The sequence below is a fragment of the Diabrotica undecimpunctata genome, chromosome 6 (genome assembly GCF_040954645.1).
Source record: "Diabrotica undecimpunctata isolate CICGRU chromosome 6, icDiaUnde3, whole genome shotgun sequence".
NCBI lineage: Eukaryota > Metazoa > Arthropoda > Insecta > Coleoptera > Chrysomelidae > Diabrotica > Diabrotica undecimpunctata.
The window spans coordinates 129,029,292-129,042,490 of NC_092808.1; the positions used below are offsets into that span (position 1 = coordinate 129,029,292).

Here is a 13,199-nt window from a genome sequence, read left to right on the forward strand (position 1 = left end):
TTTCTTGTGGTTGGGCATGTAATAATTCTAATTTTAAGATACTCTAATCTCTGATTCTGTGAAAAGGCTAGATGATAATAAATGGGGCATTAGTCCATAAAGAGTTATAACTGGTAAGGAGGTGATTATAAAAACACGACTCCCAATGTAAATAGACCAATGAAAATAAGTCAATAAATAAAAGATATAGCAAAGTTATGCTGAAATTTGTATTTTTATTATTATTTTATTCTTGTTTAATCGCCTTACCTCTACGTCTAATTTTTTAACTGGTTGTCCTGGATGGATGTTAATGACAAGTTCGTATTGGTTATTAGCACGTGTTAAAAGCTCTTCGTACTTCAAATAGAAGACTGCTTTCTTTTGTGGTTCAACGTTGACAGAAACGGTAAACCTGTTGGTATCTCTTGCGCTGACTGACACGTGAGCTGCAGCTTGTCCACTTGCAACAGCCTGAAAACAGATTATTGTAAAAATATATAAAATTATTATTATTTCCTATTAAAGGATAAAAGAAATTAGCAAGATTGCTCAAACTAGAGAGAAATTACCTTACTGAATACGGTACAAAATATTAGTCCAGACTATATAAAAATTAGAACAGTTGACAAAAGGTGTGTTGGTTAATGGCAAGAACAATATGTAATGAGTAGAAAACTTCTGCCCAGTAAGAAAACATTTTAGTATATTTTTTTGTCTAGAAACTTTTAAATGAGAGGAGAACGTCCACTCACATAAAGAGCCAGTCGCATTTCTCAGGACATTCACATGTCTTGCAACTATAATGACAGTAGTCCCCCACGACAACAGTAATATTCGCAGATTGCCTTCCGATCGTATCATCGGTCGGAGGATCTCGTAACTCATGTCAAAAATACATTTCGCTCACCTCACCATAAATACTTGGGCATCTCGATAACTACTTGGCATTAAAGGAGATATGATGGAAATACGAAATAATCTTTCTAACTCCTCCTTATAAAATCCATTTCACTTGCTAGGAGCTTGTTTTTGTTAGTCTTCGTTACATCCTAAACTTGGAAACCGTACAAGATAATAGGTACTTTCAATTATGTTTTTATAAATAGTACGTTTTTCATGCTTTTTTTTATTGAACTGTCCTAAAAACTTTTATCCGGAAAATATATTATCTATAGTAGACTTTCCTGTGCAAAATCGTCCTTCCCATTGTTTATATAAAATATATTCCTTCAAAATTCTAGAAATAATTCTTCCTATCGCTAGCAAAGAATAAGGGAGTTTAAGGGGGGCCTATGTCCAACAGTGGACGTGATAAATGAAGGCTGGATAATGATGATAATGATCGCTGGCATTACCGCTATACCCTGTATTTTTTTGGGTTGGCTTTTGTACCTTTTTTGTGGATGGGTGAAATATAAGACTACTCCTTTTTTTCTAGGCATCTTTCAAAAAGTTTTTGGGGCATTTCTAAGAATTTAACTGGGCCAAACCGTACTAGATCTGGATTTATTTCTTTAGGACCTGGAGATTTCTACACTTGCTACTTTTATACCTCTTTCTACCTATTCCAAGCTTAAATTTATCATTTCACCTGTTAATCTAACGTTCTGCTCATTCTCTAGAAAATTGTTTCGTGTTTTTGTCATAGAATCGTAAACTATGCATTTGATCATGTTATGATCTTTACCAAAGTTATTTTGCATGAGTTCACGAAGGTTTCTAAGTTGGTATGACGGTTTGTACAATTTTCGACAGATGGCGCTACTGTCATACAAATGAATTTCATATATTACCGTGACAGTACATGCTGATTTGAATTGAAACGAAAACAGTTTGTGGGTGACATAATAATTTATGTAAATTGTGAAATTCATGTCCGGCTCACATTGAGCAGACAATATTGTACGTATTTTTATATATGAGAGCATTTTTCGAATAGTTTTGTGCATTTCTTTGTGAGTTAAATTATTTTAGTAATACATGTTCGAATAAGCATTGCTCGATCAAGACAAACACTGCACCCTGATTTAAATCTTGGTGTATTCCATTATTACAGTAATAATGATTACAGTTTTCATCCAAGTGTTGGTATTGGAAAAATAGATACATTTTTTATGTATTGTAGTGCCCTCAAATTTAAGAACGAAACGTTGATGTCGAAGTCGATAATCGTTGGGTTGTCCCACATTCATCGTTGCTCTCCAAGACCTTCAAAGCACACATTATTGTTGAGTTTTGCAATTCAGTGAGGTCAATCAAATACATTTGCCAATATGTCAAAAAATGAAGCCATATGACAGTTTTCCGAGTAGGAAATATGGCCGTATCACTCGGTGAAATGAACCAACACCTACATTAGCAGCAATGAAGCAGTATAGCGCATTTCCAATCCATGAACGACATCCAAGAGTAGTACACTTGGTGGTGCATCTCGAGAATTGACAGCGCGTGTACTTCACAGCAGATAATGTTTGTGCAAGAGCTTTGGTTCCATCGGCAACAAGTTTAATTGCATTTTACTTATTGTGCCAAGATAATATTTCAAAGACTCTACTTTAGTCTGAGGTACCTAAATTCAACACATAGCATTGACTCTCTCGACGGCGAAAAAGTTTTAACGTCGTAAACAAGGTAAAGCTTGAAGGACATCCCAAATTGTATTTAAGTGAGGCATTGGGTCATCTATACACTGTTCACCCGAACAATACAGAATGTTTCCATCCATGATTGCTGCTAATTAATGTACGTGGACCGACATCCTTCCAAAATTTAAGAACAGTCAACGGTCACCTATGCGCCACTTATCGCCAAGCTTGTCAGGAACTAAAGCTTCTTGAGAATGATGCACATTGGGATACTGCACTCGCTGATGCATCGATTACTGCTCGACCAATGCAAATACGTACATTATTTGCCATAATATTGACAACCTGCTTCCCACTTAATCCAAAAGTTATTTGGAAAAAAATAAAAGGACTACATGGGTGAAGATATTCTACATTAATTGCGTGCTCAATTGCGTGCTCAATCAAAATCCGAAAATTCAATTGAAACCAAAGGCAATGATTTTTATTGAAGACATATGTTTGGCAATAGCTAACAAGGCACTGGTGCAACTGGGAATGTCTGCTCCGACACGAAGAACGATCTTTTCGATTGTCATTTGCAACGAGAATCACACTTTGATTCTGACGAATTGGAGACATTTTTTCAGACATATCTGCCGCAGTTGGTTCCAGAACAACATTCCGTATGGCAAAATTATGCGTGCAATCATAGAACAAAGCGCTAGACTATTTTTCATAGATGCGCCCGATGGTAAGACTTTTCTTATTTAATTTATTTTGGCAAAAATATGATTAAAAAATAACATTACACTGGCCGTTGCATAATCTGGAATTGCAGCAACCCTTTTGGATGGTGGCCGAATGGCACATTCAGCATTGAAACTGCCGTTCAATTTGCAAAACACTGAGGTTCCGACATGCAACATCCGCACAAACTCTGGAATGGGAAAAGTACTCCAAACGTGTCAAATTATCACATGGGACAAATGTACAAAGTCTCGCAAGTAAGCATTGAAAGCGCTTGATCGTACGTTTCGAGATTTTCGAGGAAGCGCAAGGATCTTCGGTGGCGCACTCATTCTATTGTCGGGTGATTTTCCACAAACACTGCCGGTTATACCCTGTTAAAACCCGGTTATGATCGAGGCAACAATTTTGACTGAAAAATTCAAAAGTTAAGACATAGCGTTGCCACGTACCTCAATGATCCCGACAGATATGCTATTCGAATGCAAACGTTTACGGTTCCCGCTGCGACTCCCTTTAGCAATGACTATCAACAAAGCACAAGGACAATTGTTGCAGATGTGTGTATTCAATTTGGAGAATCCATGCTTCTCGCATATGCAGCCATATGTGGCCTGCTCATGCGTCAGAGAACCTTTTGATTTAATCGTTTACACACCACAAGGACAAAAAGAAATATTGTGCAATGTCACTTTTTTTCGAAATGAACAAAATCAATAAAATCTAATAATATAATAAAATGATAATGTAACACTGTCTAATAATATTGTAATAATAAAATATTTATGTAATGTCTTTCCTTCAAATTTATTATAGTTTAGGGCGTAGCAATGCGAGCAGGGTGCAGCTAGTTGTAAATAAAAATTATTCGGCAGGGTTGGTGTGTCGGTTGTTTACACTGGCTCAAAAACTAAATCGGCTAAACATTTCTCGCAATTTATTGGCATTCTTCCGTCTTAATTCGAACAATTTTTTGTACCGTTTCATGACAGCCGATAAAACCTGACAGTTGACAGGTGACAGTTCCTACAATGGACACACAGGATTAGACTGCAGGTTTGTTTTATTAATGATAACAACATACAAATTTGAAACACTTAGTTGTGTATAAGTCTAGCTAGATTAATAATGCCGACTATAATTTATAGACTAAGATCAGACTTTCGGATATATAAACTATAATATCTGAATTATACATATATATATATATATATATATATATATATATATATATATATATATATATATATATATTAATGTTTTTGAAACCAAAAAAATAAATATTTAGATTTATTACCTTAGTATAGGTGTTTTTAGCTTGCTCCTTTTCCTGTACATAAGCCTTGTACTGTTTACCTTCAATCTCCATAATAAATTCAGAAATATAAGCCTGTTCAGGAATAACTACAGAAAATGTAGCTTCGTGAGCGTTTTTGTCTAAGTTTCTCACCTTGCTAGTAATTTGACATTTGGCAAATCTATTGGAAACATTAGCGTCTACTCTCATTTCGTATATTTTAGGAAGAACAGGGACATTTTCCTAGAAATAAAAATCAAATATAGTTAATATCAAAATAGTAAAATTACGTTTAAAAAATATACTACTTAAGTAATATTTTCTGCTTAAGATTGTGGATTCTATGACGGAGCAATTTATAAATATAATAATAATAAGTTACAATTATTATTACTAGGGATCGTCTGGAGCCTGCGCTGGGGATATCATCATGCAGTACGTCGGTGGTGAGATATTAAGGAGGCGGGCCCATGTCAGACAACCAGCATCAAAACCAAGAGATCTTCTGGTCGAAGGAGGTGCATTGAAACATCAAGCGGTGTTCATACAAGCACGACGATCGATGATGCACCGCATTTTCGATTGTTTGCATGCATGAAAATATTTTGTGGTTAAGAAACGATCGGCTATCGACAACATCTGCATGCCAAATTTTAAAGGAGGTTCCCACTAGTTTAAGTATCTGAACACAGAGTAGCAAATCAATATCCGATAATTATAAGGAATAATCTTTTCCCTGAGACAACACACCAGAAGTAGCTATAAGTTGATCAGAGGATTTATAAAAAACAGGTAAAATAAATATCTGTTACCTAACTAACTTCATTTTTCTTCTTCTTGATGTGCTTATCTGTTACGAATGTTGGCGATCATCATGGCAATCTTTATCTTATCTGCAGCAGCGCGGAAAAGCTGCACAGATGTTGTATTGAACCAGATTCTGAGGTTCTTTAACCAAGATGTTCTTCTTCTTCCTGGACCTCGTTTTCCAAATATCTTTTCTTGCAGGATGGCTTGAAGGAGAGCATATCTGGATTCATTTCGCATAATATGTCCGAAGAACTGTAATTTTCGAGATTTGATGGTACCTCTCGGTTCTTATTCATTCTTCTGAGGACCTCCACATTTGTGACTCGGTCAGTCTACGGGATCTTAAGCATTCTCCGATATAGCCACATCTCAAATGCTTCCAGTTTTCTGCACATATCTTCGTTCAAAGTCCATGATTCAACACCATAAAAAAGAACAGAGAAGACGTAGCATCGCAGCATTCTTACTTTTGTATCAAGAAAGAGGTTGTGACTCTTGAAGAAGGCCCCCATCCGATTGAAGATGGATCTAGCATTTCCGAAGCGTGCTCTAATCTCCTAGTTGTTGGTCCATTCTTCATTTATTATGGTGCCGACGTAGTTGTAGTGCGTCACTCTTTCTATACTGGATTGGTTGACGTATAGTTGACCTAACTAACTTCATAACTAACAGGAACTTAACCTAAAGTTGAGTTGCACAATTTCCTGGATAGCATCAACAAATCTACACAGCTGACCACCGCTATTAAAAATAATCTCATACGAAATTAGGTGAAAAACCAAAATCCTACCCTATTATGATACAAAAGTTCATACATTGGAAACCTCGAATCTAGGAAATAATGCTGAGCAATGCAACACTTTCACAAAACGATCCAGGAAACAACACAGCTCAACAATGCCAATAAAATTCTCCGTTTATTTGCCGAGTGATTTACCACAAAAAACGAATCAGAAAAGCTGTAAGAAAGATAATTTATGAGGGTTGCAAATTATTTAAAACATAAATCAATGCATAACATTTTGTTTACTTTACCTTGTTTGAATTTCCTTCATTGTCTTCTACAGAATCAGTTGCAATTGATGTTACCAGACTGTCTGATTGACTTACTTGTGGGAAACAAGTGACCATTGAAACACACAACAATATGCCCAAAAGGGCCTCCTTTTGAGCCACCATACTATTGCCTAAAAAATAGCTTAATGAGTTGATTATGTACTATAATATAGTATTATTTTTAGTCGATACGACTTTGTTATAAAAAAAATTATATTTTAATGTATATATTTTAAGCCATCAATTTTGCATTAACGGAAAAAATCTATCATAGACAATGGAAAAGGTAAAAAACCAAATAAAAGTATCACTTAATTATAAATAAAGTAATTTTAGATATAATAAAAGATTTGAAAGAAATGTATAATGAGATTATGTAACATTATTAAGTATACTGGAATAATTTGCCGTTTGACTTTTCTCCAATAGCAACAATAAGAAAATATAGGTTCATATTCTTATTTAACATACTTACTAAAAACATATTTTTTTAATTAAAGATAAGTAGTTAAAAAAACTTTAATAATAATTGAAAGTATTTCTAATAATAATTAATATTATATATAGGGTGATCATAAGTTCTCCTTTTAAATCACGTTATATATTAAATATTATTTTATCTAAAAAAATGTAGTTTTATCAAGTAGTACAATGGATAATGTTCTTTTTTTTTCTAAATACCGTAAATTGACAAAAGTATCGTTATTCAACTGATGAAAATCCTAGAATTTCCCACAAAACACATACACAAGAGCCATTAAAATTAAACGAATGTGCAGGAATTCATAGGTTTCGTATTGTTGGACCATTCTTTTTGCAACAAAATTTGAACCATAAAGCATATTTAATATTATTAAAGGACAGGTTATTTAAAAAGTATGCTTTATAATATTATCCTGCTTCATTGGAAGAACTAAGATGACGAATAGTGCATACGTTTAGTATAGTAACCCTGTAGCATTTTCGTTTCACCCCGTATATTATAAAACACCGAAAAGGATTCTTATTTTTTTTGCATCTCTGAGATTGATAATATAAACATTTTTATTATATTTATAATAAGCAAATTGCTCTGTCGTTTGATCTTTGTTTCGCCTAGATATTTGCGCATGAAATAAACGAGAATCTTTTCACTTATATTTGTAATGATTTTTGAGGATGATATCACTTCGCGATGACGCCATATAATACAATAGCTTTCATTGTGCAAGTCTAAATTCGTCATCGGAAATTCGATAGTGTAGAGGTCAGAGAGAACAATTCAGGGTCTGGGAACGTGAACATCGTTTTCGTTAGAGAGTTTTGAAAACCCACAGTTTTGCTTAATTACATAAGTTTTGGTGAGAAGAAGGTGATTTAACTCAAAATGCCATTTGGCAATCTTTGTAATATGAGTTTATTATCGTTTGTTGGGGCTGTGTTCTGTGCATCGAGCAAAAAGACAAAAGAGGGAATCTAATCGTTATGAAAAGGAGACCAAAAAAGTGGCCTCTGATGGCGGACATATCCGGAAATGCGAATGCGCCAAATTTAAATTTCATGACACTTCACAATAATCATACAGTGGTGGAGGGGTTCTAATGTATCTATTTATTTGTTATATTACATAATATTAATATTACATAATATTAATACATAATACACTTAAAATACTTTTTTTAACACTAGAACACAATAAAGTTTTAATTAAATAATAACAATAATAGTCTAAAATGTGAAACAATTGTTAAAAAAATCGGTTGCCTGTAAAGTCGGTTTTACGGGCGAAGATTTTACGTGACAACGTCTTTTTCTCGGTAGAATATTTATTGATATGAATATTATTAAATTGCACAATAGGAACAAGGAATTGAATGAAAATAAGAATTGCATTACCGATTTATTAGGTATTTTATATATTATTTATATTTTATATATTATATTTTTATATATTATTTTATTTATTATTTATTTTATATTATATTATTGATCTTATTATTTTCTACAAAATTTATTTGAAAATTTTTTTGATATATCAATTAGTTGCGGAGATATCGATCATTGAAGTTATTGTTTGCTACCAGTATTTTATATATTTATTTTTTTCAGTTATAAAAAATTACTATTTCCAATTGTGTCTACCAAGTATGGTCACATGTATTTGCCTACATATTAAATAATAATAAGTACAGATAATGTTATGTGACGTTCACTTCTGATTATATATATTTTAATATTTTTAATTTTAAAGAATCAATTTGAAAATCAAAACACTTATTCAGATCGAAGGTTCAAATTTTTGCTAAATAAATTTGAAATTAACTAAAATTTGTAAATGTAAATGGTAAAGTTGAAAATTAAAACATTTACTAAAATTGGAATTTGAAATTCTTGCTAAACACAGTTAAATTCTAACTCCGCGCGTGGTGATTGGTCGGTTTAGTTCGTTTGTTTGGTCGCCCGGTTTTGACAGGTTAGAAGTTATAATTTGTTATTTTAAATGTTTGACTAGCAATACGCGCTGTTTCTTCTCAATCGACTGAATTACGATTGATTGCAGAGTGATTTAAACTAATAATTTACTTAACACTATCAACATTTGTCAATAGTATGACATAACCTATAAACTCAGTTTCTCAACTTTTGTGTCAATCTAACAATTAATCAATCAATCATAGTTTACGATAATGAAATATTAGTGTACAATTATTTACCTTTATTGTTGTAGTTGTTGTAAATGACGAATCTAAGCACTCCACATTTTCACTACAGACACAGCTGACGATACTTTCAACGATTTTCAACTTTAGCGATTCAACGCGCCTAATTCTCTAGTGCCGCGCGCAGCGGACCGATCATGTTTGAGTGGGAGAGAGACGCAAGGCATTCGCCGGTCCGGCGGGCCTCTCTCTCGTTCGGCGACTCACTGTAACAGACGTGAGCGGGCGTTACACTTTTTCTTAAATGACTCCGAGCCACAACCTAATTTAAGACGTTGTCACGTCAAAACTTCAATAGAAAATACAAATAATCTTTCATATGACAGTTGGGACAAACAATAACATCAGCAATAACGTAACCCAACTAAATTTGATTTCTTAAACAAGGAAAGAGTCTCTCTTTCCTTGTTTAATGTGGCCTCTCAAGATGGCACTTCCTGTCTAACAATATTTTTGCCCCCACTACCTTTACATTCCCTCTTTTTCCTTTTTGCTCGATGGTTTCGTGTCAAGGGATTTGATAACAGCGTCTGAGGGCTGTTTTACCACTCTAAGAGTTCTCTTAATCAACTCTTACATTATTTGCATTGAATTTATTAGTCAGAAGAACTACTTACGGCAACTACTTGAAAATAACCATTATCTCTATACCAAAAATATACTATTCAAATCTTTAGAAATCCTATCGCAATTGTCTATTCTAAGAATATCTTAATTAAATACGAGTAAAATATGGTAATTATAAATAGACTATGCTAAATTAAAAATAAATTACGCTAATCGTTCTAATCATCCTAGTCAACAATTCAGTTTACATTTATTCAAACAATTAACTAGTATTAGATAATCCTGTCAAGAGTAAAGAGTAGTATCATTAATATAAGTCAATGAAATAAAGAAATCAATAATTCTGAGAAAATTGTACGTAAACATAAACAAGTTAAAAATATATAAAATTTCATGACATGTAAGCATTCGGTTGATCACGTAATTGGAAAAGTTCGAAAATAAGTTCTTTGGTATATCATTTATATCAAGTTATTGAAAAAAATCGTCATATAAGGAACAAATGGCTTACCTCCCAAAAAGTAAGCAACAAAACGTAATATCGCAATTAACAAAGAATTTTAAAAAATGGTTATTAGATATAAAAACCAAACAAGGGAACGAAAATGCGAGGAAGTGGAATTATATTTAGGTGGGAGCAAGTCTTCGGAGACTTGAAAATTCATATACAATAGGGGAAAGGAAGGAGAACATAAATAAACCAAACCTACAAACCATCAACATCAATGTATTTAAAAGTCACTATGCAAAGGAATTACAAGAGTCTATACCTGAGTATCCCCAGCAAATACCCAAAGGATACCAAATGGATAAACCAGAAATTAACATCGGAGACGATCTAACTGACAAACTTATAATATCCATGAAGAAGTCCATGGATCAGAAGGAATTCCTGTTAAACTTGTAAAAAATACAACACCCACGCTTATTAATACGCTGACAGAACTTTTTAATGGATACCTAAACAAAGACAATGTACCCAAAAGCTGGAAAGAAGGATGGATTACACCGATCTATTAAAAAGGGAATAAGGTAGACTGAAAGAACTACCACTACATCTGAGTTAAGAGCAGTCACAATAGATTATACGGAAAAGGTATTAAATTCTAATCGAAAACGAATATGATCCAGTTGAGCTGGAACAGCAAGTAGGATTTAGAGTAGATGATCTTGCATCGATCATATCTACACTTTAACTTAACTAAATGAGAAAAACAAATGGCTAGGAATAAACCAACTCATCTATTATTCGTGGACTTGACGAAAGCTTGTGATACAATAGCCCTACATTGACTATGTCAAGTACTAAAAAGTTCATCTATTAATATTACACTTGTGAAAGCAATACAACGATTTTACAATGATCTTCGATCAAAAATAAAGATTAACCACCATTGCTCCGAGAATTCTAGGTAGGTAAATAAGGAACCAAGACAAGGGAATCTCTAACACTCTTTAAAATCTAACTGAATGAGTCACTGAAGAAATGAAGAAGATCATGCTCTGCTCTGAAATTGGTATATCATTAAATGAGAAAAAAACCTTTTATACGCTTTATTTCTTGGAGGAGTAAGTAGTCATCTCAGAAGATCAGGAAGATATGAAGTTGATAACAAAGCGATTATTAAAAGAATACGAGTGACGGTCTCTAAAAATTCAATAAAAACGAAATATATGTGCATAGGAGTTGAAAACAATGAACTTAAATTAGAAGATATAGACGATTTTATTATGTCCCAAATATATCTAGTTGGGGGCAAAGATGAAAAGAACTGGATGGACCAAAATAGAAATCGAAGAACGTTGTACTTTATGGATGTAAATCCTGACAACTCACTAAGAGAATAAAACAAAAACTCGGAGTTCTGCAAAATAAATTTAAGACGAATCTTGGACAGAACAACCACCGCTATAGAAGAAATACACCAAAACAGCTTATTTGTTTAAGATATGTACAGATAATGAGAGACCATCGCCTACTGAAGTTAATACTGAATTGGCAGCCACCTAAGTGAACATAATAAGGGAGACCGAAATCAACATTACTTGATGGAGTCCAGAAGGCAATGTCAGATAGAGATCTACGACGAGGAAACTGGGCCGATAGAGGTGAATAAAGATTGGGAACCAGGTGCAGGACGGTATAAACCGGACATTATTATATATAGTAAATTTTTTCAATTTGTTCCTTTGTAGTTTTGTTCGGTTTAAAATTCACTATGTTAGAAATCATTCAAGTAATTTCACTCTCTTAGATAATGCTTCAGACAGTCAAATAAGAGTTGACTTTGAATGACCCGATTTATAAATTTTATTACATTACTGACAAATAACTCTCTTATGTATGTTAAAACGTAACCAAAAGGATTGAACTGTTTTAAACTATTTTATTATCGCTACGTATGATGTTTTGCACGAGCGATAAATCCTATTTAGCGTGAGCCTAAAAATCGAGACCAGTGTAGCAACCTTGCGGTATACAGTAATATACATGAATATACACTTATTATACTTTTATTTAATATATCTTTTATATATAAATGTACAGGAAAATCGGAAAATACTTGAAAACTTGAAGAATAGAAAAGCTGCAGTTAAAGACGGGATGCCAAACAAATTACTAAAATATTGTGGAGCAGCAATGACAGAACAATTAACAAAAATAAATGATAAAATTATAAAACACAAGAAAGTACGGAAAAATGGAGAACGAGCGAACTAATTTTCATCATCATCATCACTGGCTCGACAACCCTTTTTGGGTCTTGGTCTCTTCCAGGATTCTTCTCCATTCTGATCTGTTTCTTTCTTTTTTTCTCCAGTTTTTTATTTTTAAGGTTGTTATATCATTTTCTATTTGTTCTAAGTATCTCAATTTCGGTCTTCCTCTTGTTCTTTTTCCTACTGGCATCTGTTTGAATATTTTCGCCTTCTTCCATTCTTTCTACATGTCCTATCCAACGCAGCCGTCCTATTTTAATAAATGTTATAATATCCGGATCCTGGTATATTTTGTATAGTTCAGAGTTGTATCGTCTTCGCCATATTCCGTTTTCTTTTGTGCCCTTATATATGTGTCGCAAGATTTTTCTTTCGAAGGTGGCTAACAACGTTTCCTCTCTTTTAGTGAGTGTCCAGGTTTCTGAGCCATATGTGAGTACAGGTCTTATTAGGGTTTTATATATTTGGCATTTTGTCTTTCTTGCGACGTTATCTGATCTTAGGTGTCTAATTAAGCCATGGTAACATTTATTTGCAATAAATATTCGCCTCTTCACTTCCTCCGTAACGTTATTATCAGACGTGACTAGGGATCCCAAGTATATAAAGTTTTTTACCCCCTCTATGTTGTATTCTCCTATTGTTATATTTTGTGGCTGCCTTATTTCTGCGTTTTTACTTACCTGCATATATTTTGTTTTGGTCTGATTGATTTTAAGACCACTATTTTGTGCAGCTCGTTCTATTTGGTTG

At 33.5% G+C, this 13,199-nt stretch overlaps 1 protein-coding gene across 2 annotated transcripts in view; it reads right to left on the reverse strand.

Annotated features, from left to right (window-relative positions):
• The window catches only part of LOC140443885 (inter-alpha-trypsin inhibitor heavy chain H4-like), a 45,829-nt gene that overhangs the window by 18,870 nt on the left and 13,760 nt on the right, over window positions 1-13,199 (reverse strand). For both annotated transcript variants that reach the window (XM_072535384.1, XM_072535383.1), the window contains exons 2-4: window positions 6,439-6,590; window positions 4,594-4,836; window positions 250-453 (exon numbers count right to left, since the gene is read on the reverse strand). In XM_072535384.1, coding sequence (XP_072391485.1) covers window positions 250-453; window positions 4,594-4,836; window positions 6,439-6,582 — 591 coding nt within the window. In that variant the 5' untranslated portion in view covers window positions 6,583-6,590. The remainder of the gene's footprint in view (window positions 1-249; window positions 454-4,593; window positions 4,837-6,438; window positions 6,591-13,199) is intronic.